Source organism: Melopsittacus undulatus, unplaced genomic scaffold (assembly GCF_012275295.1).
Source record: "Melopsittacus undulatus isolate bMelUnd1 unplaced genomic scaffold, bMelUnd1.mat.Z mat_scaffold_564_arrow_ctg1, whole genome shotgun sequence".
NCBI lineage: Eukaryota > Metazoa > Chordata > Aves > Psittaciformes > Psittaculidae > Melopsittacus > Melopsittacus undulatus.
The window spans coordinates 30,698-52,667 of NW_022994424.1; the positions used below are offsets into that span (position 1 = coordinate 30,698).

At 55.7% G+C, this 21,970-nt stretch overlaps 2 protein-coding genes and 4 long non-coding RNA genes across 6 annotated transcripts; all 6 read left to right on the forward strand.

The window, feature by feature from the left end:
* The first annotated feature begins 1,295 nt into the window (after positions 1–1,295).
* Positions 1,296–7,859, forward strand: LOC117438701 (uncharacterized). Its single transcript, XR_004550950.1, has 3 exons — positions 1,296–1,436; positions 6,657–6,756; positions 7,840–7,859. It is a non-coding gene; the product is annotated as an uncharacterized lncRNA (long non-coding RNA).
* Positions 7,860–9,431: 1,572 nt separating this feature from the next.
* LOC117438700 (uncharacterized) lies at positions 9,432–11,008 on the forward strand. The gene is made up of 3 exons (XR_004550949.1): positions 9,432–9,488; positions 10,316–10,493; positions 10,974–11,008. It is a non-coding gene; the product is annotated as an uncharacterized lncRNA (long non-coding RNA).
* Positions 11,009–11,042: 34 nt separating this feature from the next.
* Positions 11,043–12,812, forward strand: LOC117438702 (uncharacterized). Its single transcript, XR_004550951.1, has 3 exons — positions 11,043–11,103; positions 11,830–11,963; positions 12,754–12,812. It is a non-coding gene; the product is annotated as an uncharacterized lncRNA (long non-coding RNA).
* A 5-nt stretch (positions 12,813–12,817) lies between these two features.
* LOC115947345 (hydrocephalus-inducing protein homolog) lies at positions 12,818–15,969 on the forward strand. Its single transcript, XM_034074146.1, has 6 exons — positions 12,818–12,890; positions 13,737–13,864; positions 13,952–14,143; positions 14,535–14,684; positions 15,399–15,523; positions 15,894–15,969. The coding sequence occupies exons 1-6, from the start codon at positions 12,818–12,820 to the stop codon at positions 15,967–15,969; spliced, it is 744 nt and encodes a 247-aa protein (XP_033930037.1).
* Positions 15,970–15,972: 3 nt separating this feature from the next.
* LOC117438704 (hydrocephalus-inducing protein homolog) lies at positions 15,973–17,551 on the forward strand. Its single transcript, XM_034074147.1, has 5 exons — positions 15,973–16,002; positions 16,167–16,325; positions 16,874–17,154; positions 17,330–17,384; positions 17,441–17,551. Exons 1-5 carry the CDS (start codon positions 15,973–15,975, stop codon positions 17,549–17,551), a joined length of 636 nt encoding a protein of 211 aa, XP_033930038.1.
* A 2,260-nt stretch (positions 17,552–19,811) lies between these two features.
* LOC117438705 (uncharacterized) lies at positions 19,812–20,625 on the forward strand. The gene is made up of 3 exons (XR_004550952.1): positions 19,812–19,937; positions 20,194–20,344; positions 20,587–20,625. It is a non-coding gene; the product is annotated as an uncharacterized lncRNA (long non-coding RNA).
* Positions 20,626–21,970: the final 1,345 nt, after the last annotated feature.

The following is a 21,970-nucleotide window of genomic DNA, read 5'->3' on the forward strand; positions in this document are numbered from 1 at the left end:
GGGAGCCACAAACTATTGAGTTCAGAGCTGCGTGCACTGCGGAGGGTCCATGAGGCTGAGGCAGGTGTCAGCACTCGGTACCTGGGACTGCACTGAGCAGTAGCACTGAAGAGCTGCAGGTGGCACAACTCTTATGATACTCAAGCAGTTTCTTCTTTGCTAAGGTGTAAGGCTCCTTTCCCAGCCACACGCAGGGTACAGTGCTTGGTTGGCCCAGAAGGTGGAGGCCGTCCTGCTGTAGGCTGGGGAATTGCCTTCCAGTGTCCTGGTTTCTGGCCCAAGGAGGTGTTTCTGGCCTTGCTCCTCGGCTGGGCAGATGTGGAGGGGGAGGGCTGTGCAGGGAAGGGAGGGCAGCCAGGACTTGGAAGTGCTTTTGGGCTTCAGCAACCTGTGTCATCCTGGTGGTGAGAGATGGGGCAGGTTCTTCCAAGGGTGCCTCTGGTGAAGCTTTGAAATTGCCATTTCAGGCAGCAGAGAAACACTGACAGCCTGGGGGGATGAACTGGAAACGAGACTTAAAAGCTTCTGTGACTTGGGGAATCCTTGTGCAACTTTTCAGGCTCCCAGTAAGGAGCAGCCACTGTGCAGCACTGCTCCCCTCTCATCTCCCGCTTGTGATCTCTAACCACTAGAATGATTTTCTGCTGCAACCAGCAATAAAGGCAGAGGTTAACTGCATTGCAGCTCTGCAGAGGAGGCCAAAATGAGGGAAAAGATGAGGTGGTTCAAGTCTCAGCGTAGGGTTTGCATTCAGAGATGCTGACTTCTTTCCTGGGTGATGCTGGGCAAAGTCCCTTCCTCTCTTGGCACCTCTGTTTTCATGCACAGAAACACATTTGTGTCACTGAAGTGGTGGGATGCCAAACCCATTGGTTTGCTTTGGAAGTGCACCAGGATCCTCTGGCGCAAGGCAGTGCAGATACTGTCTTCTCATCCCTGTGGGTGCAAAAGGGAAGGGGAAAAGTGTGCTGCTGGTAAAGTGCAGCTGAAACCTGGTTGCTTCTCCCCTCCCAGTGCAGGAGGCTTTTTCTTGAGGGCTGCCAGCTTTAAGAAACCTCTGATGAGCTTGTCAGTGAGGAGTAAAACTCGCTGCTGTGCTGGGAATAATGGGATCCATGGGGGAGCCTGTGTCTCAGGGTCAGCCCCGTGCTGAGCTGCTGCTCTTCCTCACCAAGTGCTTTGCTGCTCGTGCACGGACACAGCAGGCTCTGCAAATCTGCTGCTTCTTCAATGATCTCCTTGGTTTGTCTCTCCCATGGCACAGGCTGCAGAGACAGGAAGAGGACAAGCTGGTTGATGTTCCTAAGGAGCACGGGGTGGTCCCCCCTCTCAGAGAACACCCTTCCCTTCCCGTCTGCACCTCCCAGAGCCAGGGGACAGAGGTGCAGGGAGACTCCACGCCTTTCTGCAGTGATATTTTCACCATTGTGCCCATGGTAAGTGATGGCTGAGAACCTCCCTTCCTGCTCCTCGTCCTTCTCCTCTCTGAATGAGGTCCCTTGGCAGATCCCAGGTCAGCTGCTCCATGTGCCAAGAGAGGAGACATCAGGTTTCTGGTGAGGCTGGGGGCGCTTGTTGCAGAAAGCATTTCTGAGCAGCAGCAAGAGCCGACCCCAGGCTGGGCTCTGCTGCAAGGGCTGTGACTCAAGGGCACTTCATGAGTGTCCTCACAGTGTTCAGAGGTATCAGTTATTATCTGTAAGGACACATTTCCACGTAGCGCATGGGGGTGAAGAAAGGCCACTGGTGCACTGTTAGTTCACATCCTGACCTGCAGAATGAAATGATCTCCTGTGGAAAGGAGTCCAAATTGAGCCCAAGTTTAATCGGGGGGACAGCAATCCATTCCTAAAACCTGGATGTATACCACATCTGAGTGTCCCTTCCAGTTGCCGTCTGTGAGCCTGGACACGAGGCTGGCAGGTTTTAAACAAGCTTTTTGAGTTCTACTGCAGATAGGTAGAGAAAACTGCTCACTTTCCTGGTGATGCAAGCAAAACCCCCATGTCCTTCAATCAGCCAGAGCCGTTGCTGTGGGTATTCACATGGTCTGAGCTGAAGAATGGCTGCTGTCTGAGCAGTGCAACATCCCTTCTCATCTTGGAGTGAAGCCTGGAATAATCCCAACCTCTTCTTTCTTTTCCAGTGGGTGAAACTAGTTTATGTTTTGATTTTGTTTTTGAGGAAGGGGCTGCTGTTCTCTTCTTGCTTGCTCCTGCAGCGCATGTAAGGCTGAGAGCCACCAGTGCCAGCACAAGTGCGGTCTCACAGCACTGTAGCTGGCAGCAGCACGATGTGAGCAAGAGGACTGTGTCAGAGCAGCAGGGATATTGGGGAGAGTGGGAGCTGCTGAGCTGAGCCTTCAGAGCATCCTGTGGTGTGTGAGAGCTGGTTCTGGAGTGTGCCCCAGGGCTCCTGCTTCATTTCAGTTGCTGTGTCTCCACAATGAGCTTAAGCTGCTCTTGAGCTCCTGAGGTGCATTAAGGGGAGGTCTGGAATTGTGGCTGAGTCCTGTCCACATCAAGATGCGATGATGGCAGAGACGTGAAGTGTAGCTTGGCCCCAAGCTGTGAGTGGAAACCTTTCCTAAATGGCAGTGTTCCTGTTACACGGTTTGTTGTAGGCTGAATCAAAGCAGGCTCCTACAGGAGTCTCTCCCCTGCTGTCTTGTGCAGCGTTATCAGTCTCTTGATTTCCATGAATTCCATTCTTTATGGAACAATCCTTTTCCCATGGAGAGTCTTGCTGGTATCTGCATTCCCCCTGACATGTGTGTATCTTTACTCCAACTGACAGTATTTTCCCCTCTTTTACACATGTAGAATGTGCAGATCCCCTGCCACTGACTTCCAGACCGTGTTGTCTGTCGATGGCCCTATAACTTTGAGCTTGGACCAACCCCCTTCTTGCACTGCTCTTGAATGTGCTGGGGAGGCCCCCCCCAGAGGTGGGACCTTGCTGCCTCGGACGTCCTGGCCAGAAGCAGCTGCTCTCTTGTTGGCACCAATTGCCTGTGGTTTGTGGGAGCACCCTCTAGAAATCATCAATCCCTGGTGACAAGTGACTGGAGGAAGTGATTGCTTGCAGAGGTTAGGAAGCTGGTGGAGGGACAGTGGTGTTGGAAGTGCTTTGTGGGCAGGTTGGCTTTGCAGGGCTTGTGCAGCAGCTTTGCTAAGTGGAGCATCAGCTGCCTGTATTTCAGGTGTTGCTGTCTGCAGAAGCTGCCTCAGGTCACTTCAGCATGTCTAGGGTTAAGTCCTGGCTGCAGATCAGACCAGGACAGAGGAGGCAGTGCTTTGGGACTTGCCATGTGAGGGGGAACATTTGGAGCAGCTTCCAGGCCCGTGGGGAAGGAGCTGTTGTGCAGCTCTGACTTTCCGAGCACATCTCATGTTGAATTTAATTCCTTTCTGCAAATCCCTGTGAGATGTCAGCAGAAGCAGCTGTGATGGAAGCTCAGGTGGCTACCACAGGACACAGTCCTTGCTTTGTGCTGCATCCTCCCCACCACAGCTTAGCTGTAAGTCACCTTGCGACCTGTGGAGCTGACTCCTTGGAAAGGGAAATGAGAGGCAAGGGAGGGCAAGGATTTGTTACCATGGCACTGACCTTGACAAGCCACCATGCCCTGTGCTTGTCTGTCATTGACTCCTCAGTGCCATGTGCTAACTTTGAGCTGGTGGAGGCAGTCCTGCAGACATCCAGGTTATGAAAGTGCTGCTGTTGTTGATCCAGAGGCTGGGCCAGCAGGTAGCCTTGTTGTTTGTTCCTGCAAATGTCCACCTCAGCTGGGAGCCAAGCTGGTCCCCATCCAAACGAGAGGATCCTGCAGAGCCCTTCAGGTTTTGGCAGAGGCCCCATTTCCAGTGGGGGCTGAGAGTTGAGTCATTTGTGGAAAGAGGCAGATGTTGGCTTTGGCACTGCCTTTCTCCTGAGTGCCCTGAACTAAGAGGATGTGCTGTGGATGTCATGACTGTGCTGCCTCTGCCAGCTCTGTCTTTGGGTATTGTTTGCTGTGAGCACTGGCTTGGTTTCCGTGGCTCACCTTCCACCTCTGCAAAGCAAAGCACGTGGCTTGGGCAGCCCCAGCTGGTGGTGGGCAGCTTTTGAAGGCCAGCTTCTTCTTCGGCAGCCTGGGGGGGGTCTCACAGATTGTCACCATTTAGGGGCTGAGGAAGGAGCAATAGGATCTGTGTGTAATTAGCATTGGCTCTCGCCCAGGGATCACTTGTGTAGCTGTGAGTCGTGGTGTGCCATCCCCTCCTGGGTGCCATTGCTTTCTGGTGCAGCAAAGCCAGGGTCCGAGAGCTGAGGGTTTTGTGCTGTATCACCTGCAGCCACCGTCTGTGTTTTAGGGCACCTGCCGTCACAGCCTGAGCCTGCCGTGAAGCCAGGAGTGTTGCAGTGTCCTGTTGAGAGCACTGCAGAGCTTTATTGCTGTCCTGGGTAGCATCCGTGGTAGTTCTCTATACTCTGCTCAGCTGCCATCCTCTAGAGAACCTGCTCTCGTGGGCAGAGCGCTGGCTCCTGAGGTGTCCCGAGGCTCATCCGCATGTGTCACCAGTGTGCAAGGGTGGGGGATGAAGCACATCCTTTTTATCCAGCAGTTCTTTTTGCTGGGGAGTAGCAGGCATGTGAAGAACCTCTTCAACAGCCTATTTTAATTTCCCGAGAGAAATAGTGTTCTGCTTTTGTGGTCTGCCCTAGAGCAGTAATGAAGGGAGAAGTGCCAAAGGGTTTCCCAGTATAGGTCTGTCTTTCAAGAATGTGGTTTGGCCATGGAATAGTAGGATAAAGTGTAACTGATGATGTCTCCTGGCCTTCCGTCATCGGAGGTAAACGCTCTGGCTTACAGCTTCCCTGCTGATCCAGGGAATGTCTCTGTGGAGAGACTGCCAAAAGTTTCCATGCCAATACACTGAATCCTGCTGGATGGTGATTTCCTGTCAGGAGCTCAAGAGACCTGAGCCTGTTAAGCGCTGGGTCAGTTCTCTTGGGATGGAGGCTATGAATGCAAGGCTCCAGTGGGGGTGCTGTATCAGGATTGTTCCCTGAGAGCTGTGCTGATCCCTAGAAAAGGAGAGGCTTTAGTGCTAGCCCATAAGCTTGTTCCTCAGGTGCCTTAGAGAAGTGTAATCTGGCTGTGCTTGGGACCCAGCAGCACCTTGGATGTATGGAGATGTGTCACTTGTGAGGATCGTGGTGCCTCACTGGATGGCTTTGTGGTGCTTGGTGGCCAGCAAGGCATCATCCCTGGCAAGGGGGTGTGTGTGCTGCACCCTCCTCTGATTAGCTTGTAAAGGAAGCAATGGCACGTTCCCAAAGCTCTAAGCTCCCCTCCTGCACTAGTTAAAGAGTGTGTACAGAATGATGGCAGCAGTCAGTGTGGTCTCGGTATGGAGCAAATCATGCCCCCCAGGGCCTTGGGCACTCGCAGTAACCCTGCTGGGCTCTCCTTTGCACTCCTCAGTGTTTGAGATGCACCTTTGCAGTGTTCTCCAGGTCTTGCTGAAGCTGTACTTTTTGGTTGCAGTGGCAGCTCAGCGTTGTGATGTTGAGTTTGGGTTATCTGGGGCCGGGATCAACTGCAGAGTCAGACAGATGCCTTGAGGCCCTGAGCCAGCTCCAGCTGCCCTGGCTAGAGGAATGGGGATGCAGGAATGGGAGGAGGCCGGGGCAGCAAGGGCTTTGTGTCATGGGCAGTGTCTCCTGTCCCACATGGGGACTTTGTGCAGGTTTTGAGAAGAATCCAAGTGACTTTACTCTTTCAGACTTTTGCAGTTACTGGCGGTTGGTGTTTGAAAGGGTTCTTCCTCTGCCTGTCCTTGCCCGTGGTCTCCTGACTCAGAGCAGGGTTGTGCATCAGGGAACTACTTGCAGCTGCAGGCCAATAACTTCCCATGTTGTAGCTCTTTAATTTTTTGTGGGGCTGTCCTCTAAGCTGTCAGTGCTGTGTCAGTGGCAGAACCGTAGCTAGTAAATATCGATGCTGCAGGAGTGCTGGAGGCTCCAGTCAGTTCAAGGCTCTTCTGGACAAATTCCTGAGAATAGCCAAGAGCAGAGTGGAATCAGAGCCTGGCTGTGCTGATAGAAAAATGACTCTGTTGTTTTTATCTGCTTCCGTCAACTCAATATTGAATTCCTGTAGAGCGTTATTACGGTTGCCAGAGGTGTAGCTACTTACGTCAAGTGTATTTGTAATGCTAGGGGCTGAAGGGCTGTACGAGGTGCCTTTGCTTAAGGCAGTTGGAGGAAGTGAGAGCCTATAGAAACCAGGGATGCCTGCTGAAATGTGTGACAAGGCTTCCTGGGCCTGAGCACCAGTGCCAGGATCCTGTGGGAGAGCAGCAGAGAGAGAAGACCCTGAGGAAGCAGCAGACAGTTGCAGAAACTGGTAGCGTGGCCCAGACTTAAATCCCTGAGCCAGAGCTCAGTCTCTTCTGAGGGTAACAAAAGCCCCTTCCGGGTGCCAGTAAAGGCGAGGGACTTTGGAAGGTGTTTCTGCAGCTGCTTCCAAGCTCTCCTCTAAATTCTGTTGACAAGTGTTGCTTGCTCCTTGCTCTTTGCTGATGCTCTAAATAAAGGCTTACAGGGCTGTAGTGGCAACAAGAATGTGCTGTTTGAAGATAAATGGTTTGCTGTCACTTCTGTTTCAGGAGGGAGATATCTTGCCAAATTCTTCACTTGAAATCAATGTGATCTTTAAGCCCAAAGAAGCCAGAGTCTACCAAGAGGCAGCCTACTGTGACATCTCAGGTACAGCTCCTTCCTCCTGCTCCTGTTCCCACAGAGGAGGTACAAACACTCTTCCAGCCCACTGGGATCTCGTGTAGCTCTGGAGGGCTCAAGAGGACAGTGCTGGCACATGCTGCTGTCCCTGCGGTTCCAGTGGTCTCCTGTCCGAGGCCAGGGCTCAGGATGCCTGGCTCTGGCTTCCTGACCCCAGAAGAGACAAAGCAGTGAAGGAATAAGCTTTCCTGGCACGGGTTTGCCAGCATTTGCAACACACACAGCTTTAATGAAGGAGCACCAGGAGCCTGTAGACCATTTACCTCCAAGATGAGTCTTGGTTGCGTGGCTCTCTCCTCCTCCTGGTTGCTGCTCGCCTTGTGTGCAGAGTAGAATGGGATGGCAGTGAGATCTCATCCAAAATTTGAGCCGGGATTCAGGCTTCAGTGGCTGAGAGCAGCTTTCAGACTGAAGATCTTGTGCTCTGTCATCTCTAGCAACTCTAAGGGAAAGAAGCCACCCTGGAGTTTGGCTGTAAGCCTTGAGGTGTCAGTTGCCTTTGCACCAAGGGATGTGTACGTTAGCAGTATATGTCTGACTTATATGATCTGCTCAGTGAGAGGACTGGTTTTTCCAGGGCTTGAGGGATGAGACAAGGGGTGATGGGTTTGAGCTTAAACAGGGGAGATTTAGTTTAGATATCCAGAAGAAATTGTTTGCTGTGAGAGTGGTGAGGCACTGGAACAGGCTGCCCAAGGAAGTTGCTCCGTCCCTGGCAATGTTCAGGTTCAGGCTGGATGGGACTGGAGCAGCCTGGTCTAGTGGAAGGTGTCGCTGTCCATGGCAAGGGGCTGGAAGTGGATGATCTTGAGGTCCTTTCCAATGCAAACCATTCTGTGGTTCTCTGAGACACCATCCCAGGGGGTTGGTTAGAAATGAGAAACCAGCCCCAAGGCTGATCTCCTGAGGGACGAGATGGGTCCCGTATCTTCTCCTGGAGCATCTGGAGGGTGGTTCCATGCAGGCCAGGGACCGGCAGCAGCACTGAGACAACCTGGAAGGTGCCGGGGTAGCAGAAGGAATTGCGCTCACAGTGATTTCACTCCACAGGCTGTGAGACCAGGCTGCCCCTGTGCATCAGTGGGGAAGGCGTCGGGCCCCAGGGTGGAACTCAGCTGCGACCAGCTGAGCGTCGGGAAGGTGTTTGTTGGCTCAAGCCACAGCTACAAGGTGAGCAGGACGGGTGGCAGGGCATGGGGTGGATCTGGATGGCTCGTGGGCAGCAGTGAGCCTGGTGGAGGTGTGGGATGGGTCTGAATCAAGTTGGTGGTGCTGAGCAGGTCCTTGCCACTGCAGGTCAAGTGGAGTGCTCTGTGTCAGGGGAATAAGGCCAGAGTGGCTCTGTTTGTGTGAAGTTATCCCTGCTTTGCATGAAAAAGCCCTGAGGCAGAACTTGTCCTGTTGTATTTGGCAGCAGCGCCTCAGCATCTTCTGCCTTTTACAGATGTTAATTGCTAAAGTAGAAAAGAAGTGAGCCTTCAGTAAGTAAAGAGGATTCTTCATGTATTTCCATGTTGCTTTCTTGCTGCTGCTGCAGGTGCTCCTGCTCAACAGAGGAGTTCCTGAGGCTCCCTTCAGCATGGTGTATCCGGAGAGAGCTCTGGACTCCTGCTACGAGGTGGCTCTGCTATGGGGAGGCCTCAGGCATCAGCTACCTCCTGGACACCACCGAGATCGACTGCGGGCTGCAGGTGCCGCACGCTGCTCTTGTCAGAGCTCCTTGTCTCCAGCCATGACCGGTGGGCTGCTGCCCCCCGCGTCGAGAGCTCTCCCCCCTTCCCAGATGCTCTGCTGGCTCTGTGGCTCGGAAGTCCAGCGTTTGGGTGATAGCTCCAAGCTGGTGTTTAATGGCCATCTCCAGCCCAGCCCAAAGCTGGGAATCCCTCCTCTTGGAGGGAACTACCGCTGCCTCCTGGGACAGGCAGGATCCCAGTGTTGCTCTCCAGAGGGATGTGTCCCTCAGATGTCCATCCGCTGATGGGCTCCTAAAGCCAGAGGTGCAAGGAGGTGCTCTCTTTTAATGCTCCTGATTCATCGGCCAAGGAGGCAGCTGACTTGGGCTTCCAGTCACTGTAGCTGGATAGAATGTCCCAGAATAACCCTCACTGTACTTCTTTCCAGTTACAACCCCACAGCTGTTTCCAGCTGTTGGCGTGTGTGCGTTGCCCTGTCCATCTCCTTTTGGCTTGTATTTTGCCCACAAATACTTGTGTGCAGGTGCCTTTTCTCCTGAAATGCCTCAGTGCCTCCTCCTGTGTTTCAGCTTGCTGTTGGGTGACACCTTCAAGTGCAGAGGGCTTGTGTCCCCTCCTTGGTTTCTTCCTGATCTTTCCATGGTTGTCATTGCACCTCTGCCACAAATACCTGTCCCTGTGTAGGGCTCAGAGGTACCCTGCAGTCGCGGGTTGCCCAGGTTAACCCAGAGAGCCCAGTGCCCATCTCTCCTGTGCGCTCCATGCTTCTGGGCTGTGCTCCTTTGCTTTCGACCCAATGGAAGAGGAATGAAATTGTGAGCAGCAGACGTGTGCCTGTAACTTGCTGCTCTTCTGTCCTCTCCTCAGGTGTTTAACAAAGTCTCGGAAGCAGCAGTGACCCTGCAGAACAGTGGGAAGCTGGGATTTGCCTTTGTGGTGCTGAGCCCAGGCACAGGCACTGCAGCCAGCCCTCTGCCTGGCGTGCCCCTGGTCGTGCCCAGCATGGTGAGTAGCACAAGGGCTTCACCCGGCCTGTGTCAGGCTGCCCAGGAGAGAGTTTTGGGGGAAAATAGGGGGGATGAGCACACAACCCCCGTCCAAAACCAGGCAGGAGAGACGGGGCTGTGAGCGATTGCTGCAGAGGCAGAGGAGGTGCATCAAGCACAATCCTAATGGAGCCCCTGACTGGCCTTGGCCGCCACTGGCTCTGCTGTCCTACAGCAACCAGCAGTGGGAGGCACGATGGTTGCGGGAGCTCTTTGGAGCTGAGTGCTGAGCTCTCTGGTTGTGCCATCACTGGAGCATCACTCCATCCCAGTTGTCATCCTGCCTGGGTGTCTTAGAGCTGGAGCAATGTTCCTGCCTTGGTGCCCTTTTGCAATGGGAAGAGGAAGCAAAGGGCCGAGTGGCTTCCACCTTCCTCAGTGCTTGTCCGCCTGAGGGATGACATGCTGATGTCCTCTCCTGCAAGCTGCTGCCAGGAGCTGCTGGCCCTGCTGGAAGCGCAGGCCCTTTGGTGCTCTTCCAGAGCAGCTGGTGAAAGAGCTTTGGTTTGTTGTGCCTGGCTCTGGGTAGCAGAGGGTAAACCCTGTCAGCAGAAGAGCTGTGCTCATGCTGAGCAGAGGGTAGCCTTGCGAGGCCTCTGAAGGACATACTGCATCTTGGTGTAGGAGACTCGGGCGTTTGGGTACAAGAAAGCTGGAGGTGGTGATGTCTGATGTTTCCTTATGTATGAGAAGCTGTCTTGTGTCCTCAGCGTGTCTGTCGTGTGAGCCATCCCTCCACTGAGTCCTCTTTGGTACACTACCTCCCTCCTCTTCTGTGCCCCGCAGGGTTACATTGAACCTGGCAAGCAGCAAGTGCTGAAAGTCTATTACCTGCCAGGAGTGCCTGGAGTCTTCTGCAGGGCTTTCCAGATCCAAGTGGGTCACCTGGAGCCAGCAAAAATCTGCCTGAAAGGAGAAGGGACCTTTCCCAGGATCCACTTGGACCTGCCCAGGAACATCAAAGGTGAGCACTGCCTGTCTGCTCACCAGGAAGGTCACCTGGCTTTCCCCCATGCCATATGCCCATAGGGCAGCTCATGGGCACCTGCACCAGGCCTGGAGGTTTCAGGGCTGTCAGGCAAACTCAGCCCTCTGGTTGCTTCCTTGGTCTCTGGCAGACGAGCCCGTGTGGCTTTGCCACAGGAACCATCCTGCACAGCTTGCCAGCGTATGGCAGAGGTCTGGGAAGACGAGGCTGGGCAGAAAAGCACAGGGAAGCTGCAAGAGAGGCTGGCAGGGATTTTGACAGGGTTGGGTTTGCATCACGTTGTGGGGCTGAGATGCTCCTGTGTGGCGAGAAAGACGGCTGGGGGTGAGAAGCAGCAGGATCGCCTTTCCTCCATTGCTGGAGCAGTTTGTGTCTGCGTGTTGGGGGAATGGGGCTTCCCGTCTTCCATGGGATTTGTGCTGCCCCACTGCTATTGGTGGTGTTCTGTGCTTTCAGGCAACGCCAAATATGAGAAGATCCTCCAAAAGGCCAAGAAAAGCTGGACAAAGGCAGCCAGAGAGACGAGGCCATTGCTCTGGGGGAGGCTGTGGCAGCCGAGCCCCGCATGGACGACTCGGGCACCATGGTGAGTAGAGCTGCTGCCCTGTCCCACACGTGCCACCCTCCTGCGTGTCACTGGAGCCCCTGCGCCCCACGGCCCTGTGCCCCGGGCTCTGCTGGCACTGGGTGCCTCCCTGCACAGCCCTGGCCACGGACTGTGTCAGCTCAGCGTGCCCCATGGGCTGCCCACCTCTGGGAGTTGTCCCTCCTGGAGATGCACCAGCTCCTGACTACCCCAGGAGATGCTAAGGGCTGTGCTCAAGCAGTTGGGTTTATGGTGCTCTGAAGGACATTCAGGTCGGTGCTGGGGGTTTTGTTGCTCACTGGCCAAGCCCTGCCAGCTTTACAGAGTGTAAAGCAGCAGCCTGAATGCACCCTGAGGCTGTGCTGTGTTCTGGATCTCCGAGAGGCTCCAGCTCTCTCATGGTTCCCTTTCCAGGAGAGCTTTTGTCCAAGCTGCTTTGGCACTAACTGGGGGCAGGGACATACTTGGAGCTTTGGAAGGTTTCTGGCTTGTCTGTCCATGTGTCCAGATCAGCTTTGATAACTGGGCAGGGAGAGACACTGGAGTTCATTTCTTTGGAGCTATGATCCTGCCTGAGAGAGCAGGAAGTGTCCCAGACACTGAGCAGTGAGACAGAATGACTCCATCGCCTCTCTCAACAAGAGCAGGGTGGGATCCTCCACCTGAGACAAGCTTGTGCCTTGGGAAGGACCTTTGCTAAGCAGCCCCTGTCTTTACTTTCCTCAGTGGGATGCTCAGCTGCAGATGCAGATGGAGGAGATGCTGATGGAGGAACATGCCGTGGAGCAGCAGAAAGCTCTCAGCTCCCGTCCCCCGGAGGACACTGCCTTTCACCAGCGTGTACATCGGAGGCTTCTCAAGTTAGTAGGGAGTCCTGTAGCCTGTGTGCAGGGGCCCCGAGGGTAACAGCCAGCAGTGCAGGCCTGCTCCTGAGAGCTCCTTGTGTCTCAGAGCTGGGAACAGCTGCGGACTTCAGAAGGGGCCTGATGCTGAGAGCTATGATGTGCTCCCTGTGGGCAGCTCGGTGTCCTCGCTTGCACAGTGCTCCCCTGAGCTCTGGAGGTGCTCCCCTCCCCACAGTTGCTGGGTTCTGTTCTCAGAGCTGAGGGGTGCAGACGAGCAAGCCCTTGCAGACAGCACAGGCACCACCCCTGCTGACCAGCTCTGAAAGGGGCATCTCAAAGCTGGCGTCTTTGTGCCAAGAAACAGACCCCACTATGCAGGAAGAGCAGGGAATGGTCCAGATCCCTTATGCACTTTTCCAAATGGGATTGCCTGCCAAAAGGCCTCTGCAAGGAAATGCTATGACAAGGTCCTGAAGCAGTTTCAGGCTTGGGCTGGACACCAGCTTAGCAGTTTGATTGAGATCAGTGGAGATGCAGTGGACTTCTCTGCAATGGCTTTTTGCAGCATAGGAACTGTGTCCAGTACCCACTTTAAAGTCACTCGAAGATCCCATTGGTGGCTGATAAATCCTAGGCCCTGCACTCCCCATGACTTAGCCAAGTGTTATTACTGGGTGCTCAGGCCTTGGGTTTCCTGGGCTTGGCTTGAGCTTTCAGAGCAGTGAATACAGAATTATCCACTCCATTTGCTTCTCCAGCCCACGCCATGCTGGGGTTTACAGAGTGTCCTTACTCCTCCTTTCAGAGCTGAGCTGCCCGAATACATCCTGGACCTTGGCTATGTTGTTCCCGGTGACATCCACACACACATGGTGAAGATCACCAACACCGGGCACTTCCCTGCATCTTTCCGTGTCGATGGATATGTCCTGTATAACACAGGTAACCCATGGTGGAGAGGCTTCACAGGGCTTGAAGGAGCTATCTCTGACACATCAGCTGAAGCCATTGGTCACGGGGAGATTTGAGTACTTCCTTGGACAGCTTTTTCCTCCTTAGTACCCCCGTGCTGGGTGCCCTGTTCAAGAGCCTGACTTCTGGCGAGCAGTGCCCAGAGACCTGCTCTGCCTGTGGCTGCCCTAAAATCTGATTGCAGGGGCCAGAAGGGCTGATCACCTTGATCGCCTCTCAGCATCTTCTGCTCTTGGCTCCCGTGAGCATCATCCCAGTTTCTTTGTGCACTCTGAGGGTTTATGTTGCAAACAGATGGACCCTCTGTGGTTCGGAAGTGCTTTGTTTAGAGTTCATAGTGCCAGAGCACTTCTGCTCAGCCTTTATTGACCGGCCTGTGGGATCCTCTGCTCTATGGAAACAGGCTTCCCAAAGAGGCCTTGAGGTAAGGCTGCAGCTCCAGCACATGGTGACTGCTGTCTCTGCGGGGTGGCCAGTCGTCTCTTCTAAGCCGCTGTCAGGGAACACCCCAGCATTGGTATCTTAGGTGGCAATTCTCCTTTGGAGAGGTCTATGCATCCTTCCCTGAGACGCCTGATGAAGGAATTGCTGGAGTTCCTCAAGCAATGTGATTTCTTTTTACTATGTAACCCCTGGATTCTGGTTGTGAAAGTCCTTTTGCTTTGGGCAGTGCCCAGAGGGAGAAGAGCAGCTTCTCTGGAGATGCAAAGGGGTCTTTCCCAGAGCTGCCAGCCAGGACACCCTGTGGCCTTACCGTGCTTCTGAGCCATTTCCTGTTGCTTGCATATCTCAGCTGCTTTATTTTGCTGTGTTCAGGCTTCAGCGTGTGCCTGGAGCGTGTGAAGCACCTGCCCTCCTGTGAGAGCAAGACATTTGAAGTGTGCTTCGACCCACAAAGTGCCAACGTGCCCCTGGGAAAAGTGGATGTGCTCCTGCCCATCAAGGTACTCCAGCTTCTGGGGCAGGCAGCAGGTTGGGCACAGCAGCGAGTATCGGGTGGGCTCTCAACCGGATGCTCTGTCCTTCTCTAGGTCAGAGGAGGCCCCACATTCCAGGTCCGCCTCCGTGCCATGGTGGCTGAGCCGTCCCTCTGCGTGTCCAGGGACAGGCTGGAGTTCTCTGCTGTCCAGTGTGGGCAGTGCCAGGAAGAAACCATCCAGCTCCACAACACGTTCCAGGTCCCCTGTAAATGGTCCATCAGCATGACTGATCCTGTTCAGGAGGTAAAGCACAGACAACGTGTAACACACAACTTCTCAGTTGGGTTCTCTTTGCCTTCTGCCTTTTGTGCCCCTCTGGCTGCCTGAGCACTTGGGCTGCAGCTCGCTTGAGGAAGCTTTTGAGGGTACAGAGCAAGGCTGGTTCACCTGGGCCTGTTCACTAGCTGATGCTTCACTTCTCTGCCGTCTTCACCCATTCCTCCTTCTCTGAGGACACTGCCCCCATCTGCCTGCCCTGCCAGCATGTTTGCCCTCCAGTTCTAGGCAGTGGTGTCCACGTCTGGGTGGGATGAAGGTGCTTCCTGCACCGTGCCAGCATCTTGGAGCACTGCAGGAACTGAGGGTCTGTCCTCACAGACCAAGGAGACCTCACGCCACTGGTTTCTGTGCGCAGGTGGACAAACATCTGCCAGTGAGCGAGCACCAGAAGCTGCTGGAGGAGATGAAGTCTGTGCCCTGTGGCTTTGAGGTGCTGCCCTCAGCTGGAAGCCTCGCTCCAGGACAGCAGTGCCACGTCCAAGTCCGTTTTTCACCCACGGAAGAGGTGAGATTGGTGGGTGTCACGCCAGGAGGTCTGGCAGGGCAGTGTGGTAAGGGGAGGCCAGCCCAGGGAGCGGGGGATGAGCTCTGCCTCCACGTGGAGCTTCCTGCGCCTCAGTTTCCCCTGCACGTTCCCACGCAGTTCGGGAGTCAGCTTAAATGATGGAGCATTCCCAAAGGCAGTTTGCATGTGGCCACCGTGACTTGGAAACTGGTAGCATGTGACAGGATGGACACAAGTGCTTCCATGCCTGGGGACAGTCCCAGGGATCTCAATTGCTCGTGGAGATTTCAGCGTCTCGTGTCTGGCTTTGACCAGAGGCAAGCACTGAGCAGAGAAGATGATCCTTATTTGTGTCCAGTGAGAGCTCAGGTGCCTCTTGCACACAGCTGATGTTTGCCTGGTGCTGCAGTGCCAGGACTGTGTCTGAGGAAGCAGACCTTTTCATGAGCGTTGCGCTCCCCCATGCCCAGGTGAAAACCTCTGAGAGCCCATTTTAGATCCACCTGGGAGCCAACTGTCCAGTTATGCTCCAGAGCAGGACTCGCTGCAGTTCCTGAGAGCCATGCAGATGCTGTAGCCCCTGCTCTAAGTAAATACCTGTTTTGGGTTCAGCTTGGAGGTGCTGACAAGACCCCTGACCCTGGGCGATTGTTGACTTGGAGGTGCTGTCAGCTGGGGCTTCACGGAGGAGCTTTCTGTGCTGCTTCTTTGCAGAAGTGCTACCGGGGCGAGCTGCAGATCCAGATTTGCCAGAGCAGCCAACGCCTGCAGGTGCCGGTCTTGGGACGTGGTCTGGAGCCACGGCTGGAGTCCATCCCCGCAGAGCTGGAGCTGGGGACGCTGCTGCCCCAGAGCCATGGGGAAGAGGGGACAGTGGTGGTGAAGAAGCCCTGTGAGGTTTACTCAGTGCAGTTTGAGCAGCAGCACCTTGCTGAGGAGCAGGTGAGGGGGAAGGTCTGTGCACACTCTGTAGATTCCCAGCGCTCCAGCATGGCCAGGCTTGTGCAGGGAGACGGGGGCAGTGCGCAGGGCAAAGCCTGGTGGCCTTCCAGGGTTAGCCAGCTCTGCTGGCAGGCTGCAGAGGGACTTGGATAATCCCTGCCCTGGGGGGAAGGAATGTGGGAGGGGATGGCTCGGCTGGGGGCCTGCTCACATGGTGAAGGTCAAGAAACTCATCCTGCCTATGGTTTCTCTTCCTTCTGTGCACAGCCCCTACAGACACCAAAAAATGACAACAGCCCCAACAGCTTGTTGCTGCCTCCGTGTGCCCCGGGAGAGAAGCTGACTGATGAGGCCCAAGGAAGGCATAAAAATGAAGGTGAGATGAAATCTAAAGGCTAAAACTCCAGGTGGCAACCGGCATGGTTTTCTCATTTCCTCCTCTCTTCCCCAGCCTCCCATGGTTTGGGTTTCTGCCACTAGAGTGGCAGAAAGCCTTTCTCCTTCTTTCCTTTGGCTTGATATCAATCCCTACCGCCTCAGGTTGACGTTGTGGATCCACCAGGAAAGGTGGTGAAGCTGGGAAACGTCTGCATTGGACAGACGGTGAAGAAGATGGTCACCGTAGCCAACAAGAGTGCAGCCCCTCTCACCTTTAAGCTGAGGGTCACGTCCACCGTGCCAGAGTTGCAGGAAGCTGGGGTAAGGCCCGTTCCTTCTCTGCAGAGCACTTTGGTGTGCCTGCAGGGAGCGCTGAGCTGCTGTGGGTGGGAGCAGACTCAGGCTGCTGGCTGCTGTGCCTGCCCTGTCCTCCTGCTGGCACTGCTCTGGCAGCAGATGCCTGCAGTGCGAATGCTTCAGCTGAGCTGGGTGCCAGGACTCCCGAGAGCCAGAAGTGAGAAGGCAGCACAATTCCTCTAGCCTGTTTTAGACACATCCATCAGGATGCAGCCATGTGTTTTAGATCTGGAAAGGTGAGGGAGGTGAATCTTGAAAGAGGGAGAGTTGCAGCTCTGTTGGAACGTATGTGAAAGCTTTAGAAGACAGAGTTGACCTCGCCGTGACCAGGTGGACACATGGTAGAAAACACCTTTGGTATTCCCTAGGAATGCCTAGGAGGGAATGAGTGGGACTGGGGCAGTGCTGGTGGGGACAGAAGAGGAATTGGAAGCCTCTTCCCTGAGTGTGGTGAGGGAGGCTCCACAGCTCGCTTGCCAGATGAAATAGTCTCCACTCGTTTCTTCGGGTAGGTTCTGTGCTTGAAGCCCAGCAAGGATCTAAAGCTGAAGGGCAGAGGAGACACCTGCAAAGTGGAGGTGACCTTCTCCCCGAAGCGCCGCATGCAGCCGTTCAGCGGGGAAGTGCTGCTGGAGTGCCGCGGGCTGGTGCGCTCCCTCTGTGTGGTGCGGGGCTCCTGCCAGGGCAGCCTCGTGAGCCTGGACCAGGACCAGCTCAGCTTTGGAGCCGTGGTGCAGCAGAGCTACACGTGCCGGCGCGTCGTCATGCGGAACGCGGGCGACACGAGAGTCAGGTAAAGCAGTAGGTCCTGCCAGCCTGAAGCCTTATTGCCAGGTGGCTCAGGGTCAGGCCTGAGATGTGGTGGGAAAGCCCACAAGAGACTTGGAGCCTCACACTGAGGCTTACACTGCCTTCACAGCTCCCCGTGGCTAATCCTTCTTTCCTGTCCTTGTGCTTTCCTCGGCAAGGTTTATGTGGACGTGGAGAGCTTCAAGCCAGACTTTTCCATCAGCCCCACAAAGGGTTACATCAGCCCAGGGATGGATGTCCCCTTGGTTGTGACCTTCCGCCCCTCGAAGCTGAGCCAGGCTGTCCAGTACGAGGGGCTGCGGTGCTTCATCCAGGGCAGTGAGGCGCTGCGGCTTACGCTGGCAGGATCCTGCGTGGAGGCCCCTGGCCCAAAGAGGTAACGCAGCAGGGACAGGATGGCCCCTGGACCCCAGCATCTGCACCACATCTCTCCCAGGGCAGGAACTGAAGGACACTTGTGAGCACAGACTCGCTGGTGCTGGGGTATCCCAGAGAGAAACTGCTGGGCAGGATTGCCAGAATTCCTGAGCCCTGTCATTGCCTTTCTCCCCTGTTCAAGGTGCTGCTCCTCCAGTGAGCAGCTCAGCTGTCCTGGCTCTGCACTGCAGCACCCATGCCATGTATCCCAGCACTGCACCTGCAGCCACACTTCTCCCCCCTGCTGGGCCAGGGGAGGGCATTCAGCAGTAGGAAGGGGCAAGGCATCTGCATCCAGTCCCTGGGATGGGGCAGCCTGGGAGCTGTTGGCTCTTGCTCCCAAAGAGAGCGTGGAGCTCCTCTTCCTCCTGCCCACGAAGGAAGGGGCTGTGTGGCTGCAGATCTTGTCCTTGCACAGGAGTTTCCTTTCAGGACTCCCCGTTTCACCCAGCATGCAAAAGGCTTGTTCTGCTCCTTCTTCAAGAGCAACCAGCTTGATTTACTCCAAAAGCTATGGCAAAGCGTATTTTTGCATGTGACAAGGAAAAGCTGCTCCCTGTGCTCCAGGTCCTGGTGCAGAGCCAGCGTGAGAAGAGTGGGAAGGGTTGTGGGTACGACCAGCAGCCTCTGTGCTCCTCTGTTACAGACGCTGACTTTCAGCTGCAATGTGCGTGAGAGGCAGAGCCAGACCATCCTCCTGTCCAACCCGAGCAGCGAGGCCTGGACCCTGCAGCCATCATTGAGGGGAAATACTGGAAAGGGCCTGAATTTATCCATCTGGAGGCCAGGCAAAAAGAAAAGGTCTACCAGGTCACCTACAGACCCCTAACCATGAGCTCTGAGAACAAGAAGCACCAGGTACGTGAGCTGTGCCAGCGTGTGCTGCCTCGTGGCATGACCCTTGTAGCTCACCCTGCTTTGGGCAGGAGGTTGGCCGAGATGACCTTCAGAGGTCCTGTCCAAGCTGAAGGTGTCCTGTGCCCTCTGTTGGAAGCTGGGTTTTGTGGTGGCTGGGGGCCAGGCACGGGCAAAGGGCAGATGGGAACTCGGGCCTGACACCAAACGTGTTGGAGCAGCTGACCTAAAGAGCCAGGCTTTCTGAAGGCCAAGAAATGAAGTTTGTTCTGCGCAGCTCCTGGTGGCTGCTTGTGGCAGCCCAGGGGCTCAGAGACCCCACGCTCAGCGCACGGCTGCACAGGCTCTCCGAGCCCTGGGCACAACCACTTGTGCCTGTCCTTGTGCAGCTTGCAGGGAGCAAGAAGGGCAAAGCTGCCCTGCAGTTTCTCAGTGCCCCCTGGCCGTGAACAGGCAAGTGGGAAACGAGAGAGATCTCTTGACAGTCATGCAGGAGCTGTGGGAGGAGCCCTTCCTGCAGGTCTCAGGCTGGGCACATGGGGGTGACTGGCCCCTCTGCAATGTTTTCTGTGCCATAAGGGGTCAGTTCAGAAGGGCTCTGGGGTGCTGGAGCTGCCGGGTCCTTGTCCCGCTCCAGCTGACCTTACAGTAGGCCAGAAATGAGGTCAGAGATTTCTGGTCTCCGTCTCCAGGGTGCTCAGCAGATCTGTGCCCTTAGGGTTGCACGTGCTCAGCATGTCTTTAATGTAGAGCCTGCGTGAGGAGTCTTGCAGCTTTCAGCTGCTGTGGAGGCAGAGGAGATGGCAGAGGCAGGTGTCTGGGATCCACGGGCACCCAGAATGATCATGGATATGAGCTTTCCATGGCCCACGGCTGGTGGGCCCCTGTTGTGCCAGCTTAGAGGCTGCTGTCTGGGCAGTGCTGTTGGGGCTAAGGCCAGCAGGACTGAGGCAATGGAGCTCATGAGGGACGGGCACCCCTGCCCAGGGCTGTCCCTGCATGAGCACAGGCTGGCAGGGATGTGCCCAGGTGAGTGTGGCCAGTAAGGGAGTGTTGGGATGTGCAGAGCAGCTCTGCTGCAGGGCCCGTGTCTCCTTGCTTTGCCCAGAGATGCTGCTCTGTGTGCCTGTAGCTGTGCCATGTGCTGGGCCATGCACCCACTCACAACCAGCTCTGAGCAGGTGCGATGCTGGTGCCTCCTCCTGCACGGGACAGGGCTGCAGGCAGAGCTCTGCCAGCTGGGCGTGCTGGAAGTTGCTGCAGTGAGAGCCTGAGGCCTGGGGCTGGCCAGGGGTGCTCCAGAGCCGACTTGTCCTATTCGTTTGTCTGTAGGGCTCCTCTTCTTCCCCCTGCCGGACGGGACAGGCTACGCTACCACCTGGAAGGAACTGCTGAAGCCCCCAGGTGTTCAGGGGCCATTTCCCGGCAGGTTCCATGCAGGAAGTGCCACACGGAGCTCATCCCTGTGTCCAACTGGCTGCACAGACCACAGAGGTGAGTCCAGCCCAGGAAGTCTGGAAGTGCCTGGAAGCTCCTTCCTGAAAGCTTGTCCTCTCCTTGGCCGTGTCTGGCCATACCCACGTTCTGCCTGTGCAGAGGCACCCTGGAGGGCTTTCCTCCAAGGGGGATGAGAGCTGGTGCCCTGTGCCTGAGGCACTGAGGGTGAGAGGGGCTGTATTGTACCCCCACACGATGGGTATCCTATGGGAGTCCTTCGTGTTGACCTTCACTGTGTCCTTCTCACCCACAGGTTCCTGGTGGTTATTGACATGCTCAAACCAGAGAACCTGGAAAGCAGTTCTGTGCTGCAGGGGTGTTCCTACATGGACGTGCCAAGCTCTGCGAAGAAGGACTACCAGCTCACCTTCCTCTCCTACAAAGAAGGAGTCTTCAGGGCAAAGGTAAGTGAGGACACTGGTCCTGCAGGGCCTTCAAGGAGCTGTTGGCTCACCGAGAAGCTACATGCCTCTTCATACCTCCACGTGCACAGGTCCTATGAAATACCGCACGTCTTTCTGTGGTCTTGTGCTCTCCTCGGTGGTGCTCACAGCCATTCCTGGAAGCAGGGTGCTGAGCTCAGTGGGCTGTTTTGGGTCTGTTTTCATGTGTGGAATGAGCAGCCCTCCCTTTCTGTCTGATTTAGGTGACCTTCCTCAATGAGACAACCGGAGAGTACTTGTTCACATGGTGACTTTCAAGGCGGTGGCTTCAGGACCCATGGGCACTGTTCAAATGAGCACCGCTGTTCGCAGAGATTGTCCTCCAGCGTCAAGGTGGACAACCCTCTGCCTGTCCCGGTGACGTTTGACATCAACTGCAAAGTGCCCGACGTCAGCGTTCCCCAGCACTTTACTGTCCCTGCACAGTCGAAGGTAGGGGCAAGCTCCTCCGGCTCCCTCTGCTCTCCCTGCTCCTGGCTGCAGGGGATGCTCTTGAAGGGTGATGCCTGAAAGGAGCCATGTGGGCTTCCTTCCGTGGGTGGCAGCTCCCTGCCGATGATCTAGAGAGGGGCAGCAGTGTGCGAGAATATCCCCAGTGGGCATCATCCTGCGCTGGTGGAGCCTGCCCTGCTGCCCCCTGGAACACGCTGCAAGTGGGCCTCATGTGCAGGTCCTTGTGCCACGTGCCCTCATTTAGTGTGGTGCTTCCAGCTGTGAGTGGCTGCAGGACAAGCCTCAGCCCATAGCCAGGTTGTCTGCAGCCTGGATTGACAGGAAGTGGTGTGTGCCCTGGGGGAGCACAGGGCTTTTTATGGTGGGAAGCTTCTGGCATCGTGCTGGAGGGCTGTGAGCTGTTGGGATCGTCCCTAAGTGAACCGTCCCCCAGAAGGAGCAAGGCTGTGCCGAGAGAGGGGAGTCAGAGCGGGGGGAAGGCAGCCCAGCCTTCTGGCACTGCCTGAGCAAAGCAGGACCAGCTGCCCCTTGTCAGGCACACGTGTTCCCTGCCTCTGCCTGACAAAGTGGCTTTTTTCTTTCCTTCTCCCAGGCGGATCTTGTCTTGGAATATCAGCCCCTGCAAACGGGTGAGAGCAGCGGGCAGCTGGTGCTCCAGAGCAGCGACTTGGGCTCTCTGTTTACACACTGCAGCTGAAAGCCACTGGAGCAGGCCAGAGAAGCCCGTGTATATTCCGCACCAGGCTGGGCTCCCGTCAGACCATCACCACCAAAATACGGCATTTTGCCCAGCAGAAGACCGAGTACCTCGTACAGGTGAGCGCGGCTGCCGGGGCTCTGGCTGGGAGGCAGCAGCTCCTCTGGCCAGCACCAGCCCTCTCCACCAAGGGCTCCAAGTGCCTCGGCTGCGTGGCAGAGCCAGGGTGGCCATGTGAGCCCAGGGGTCTTCCCACTGGTGTGGGCTTGTCACCAGCTGCTGTCCTCCCTTGCGGGCCCATGTCTGATGCCCTGGTTGGAGCTGCTTTTGCAGGTGCCACGGGCCTGGGGCTGCTTCCCCCTTGCAGCCAGGTCTGGCAGTAGGCGTTCTTGGGGATGGAGTGCAGGGTTGTCCTCTGGGCACGTTTGCACAGTTCC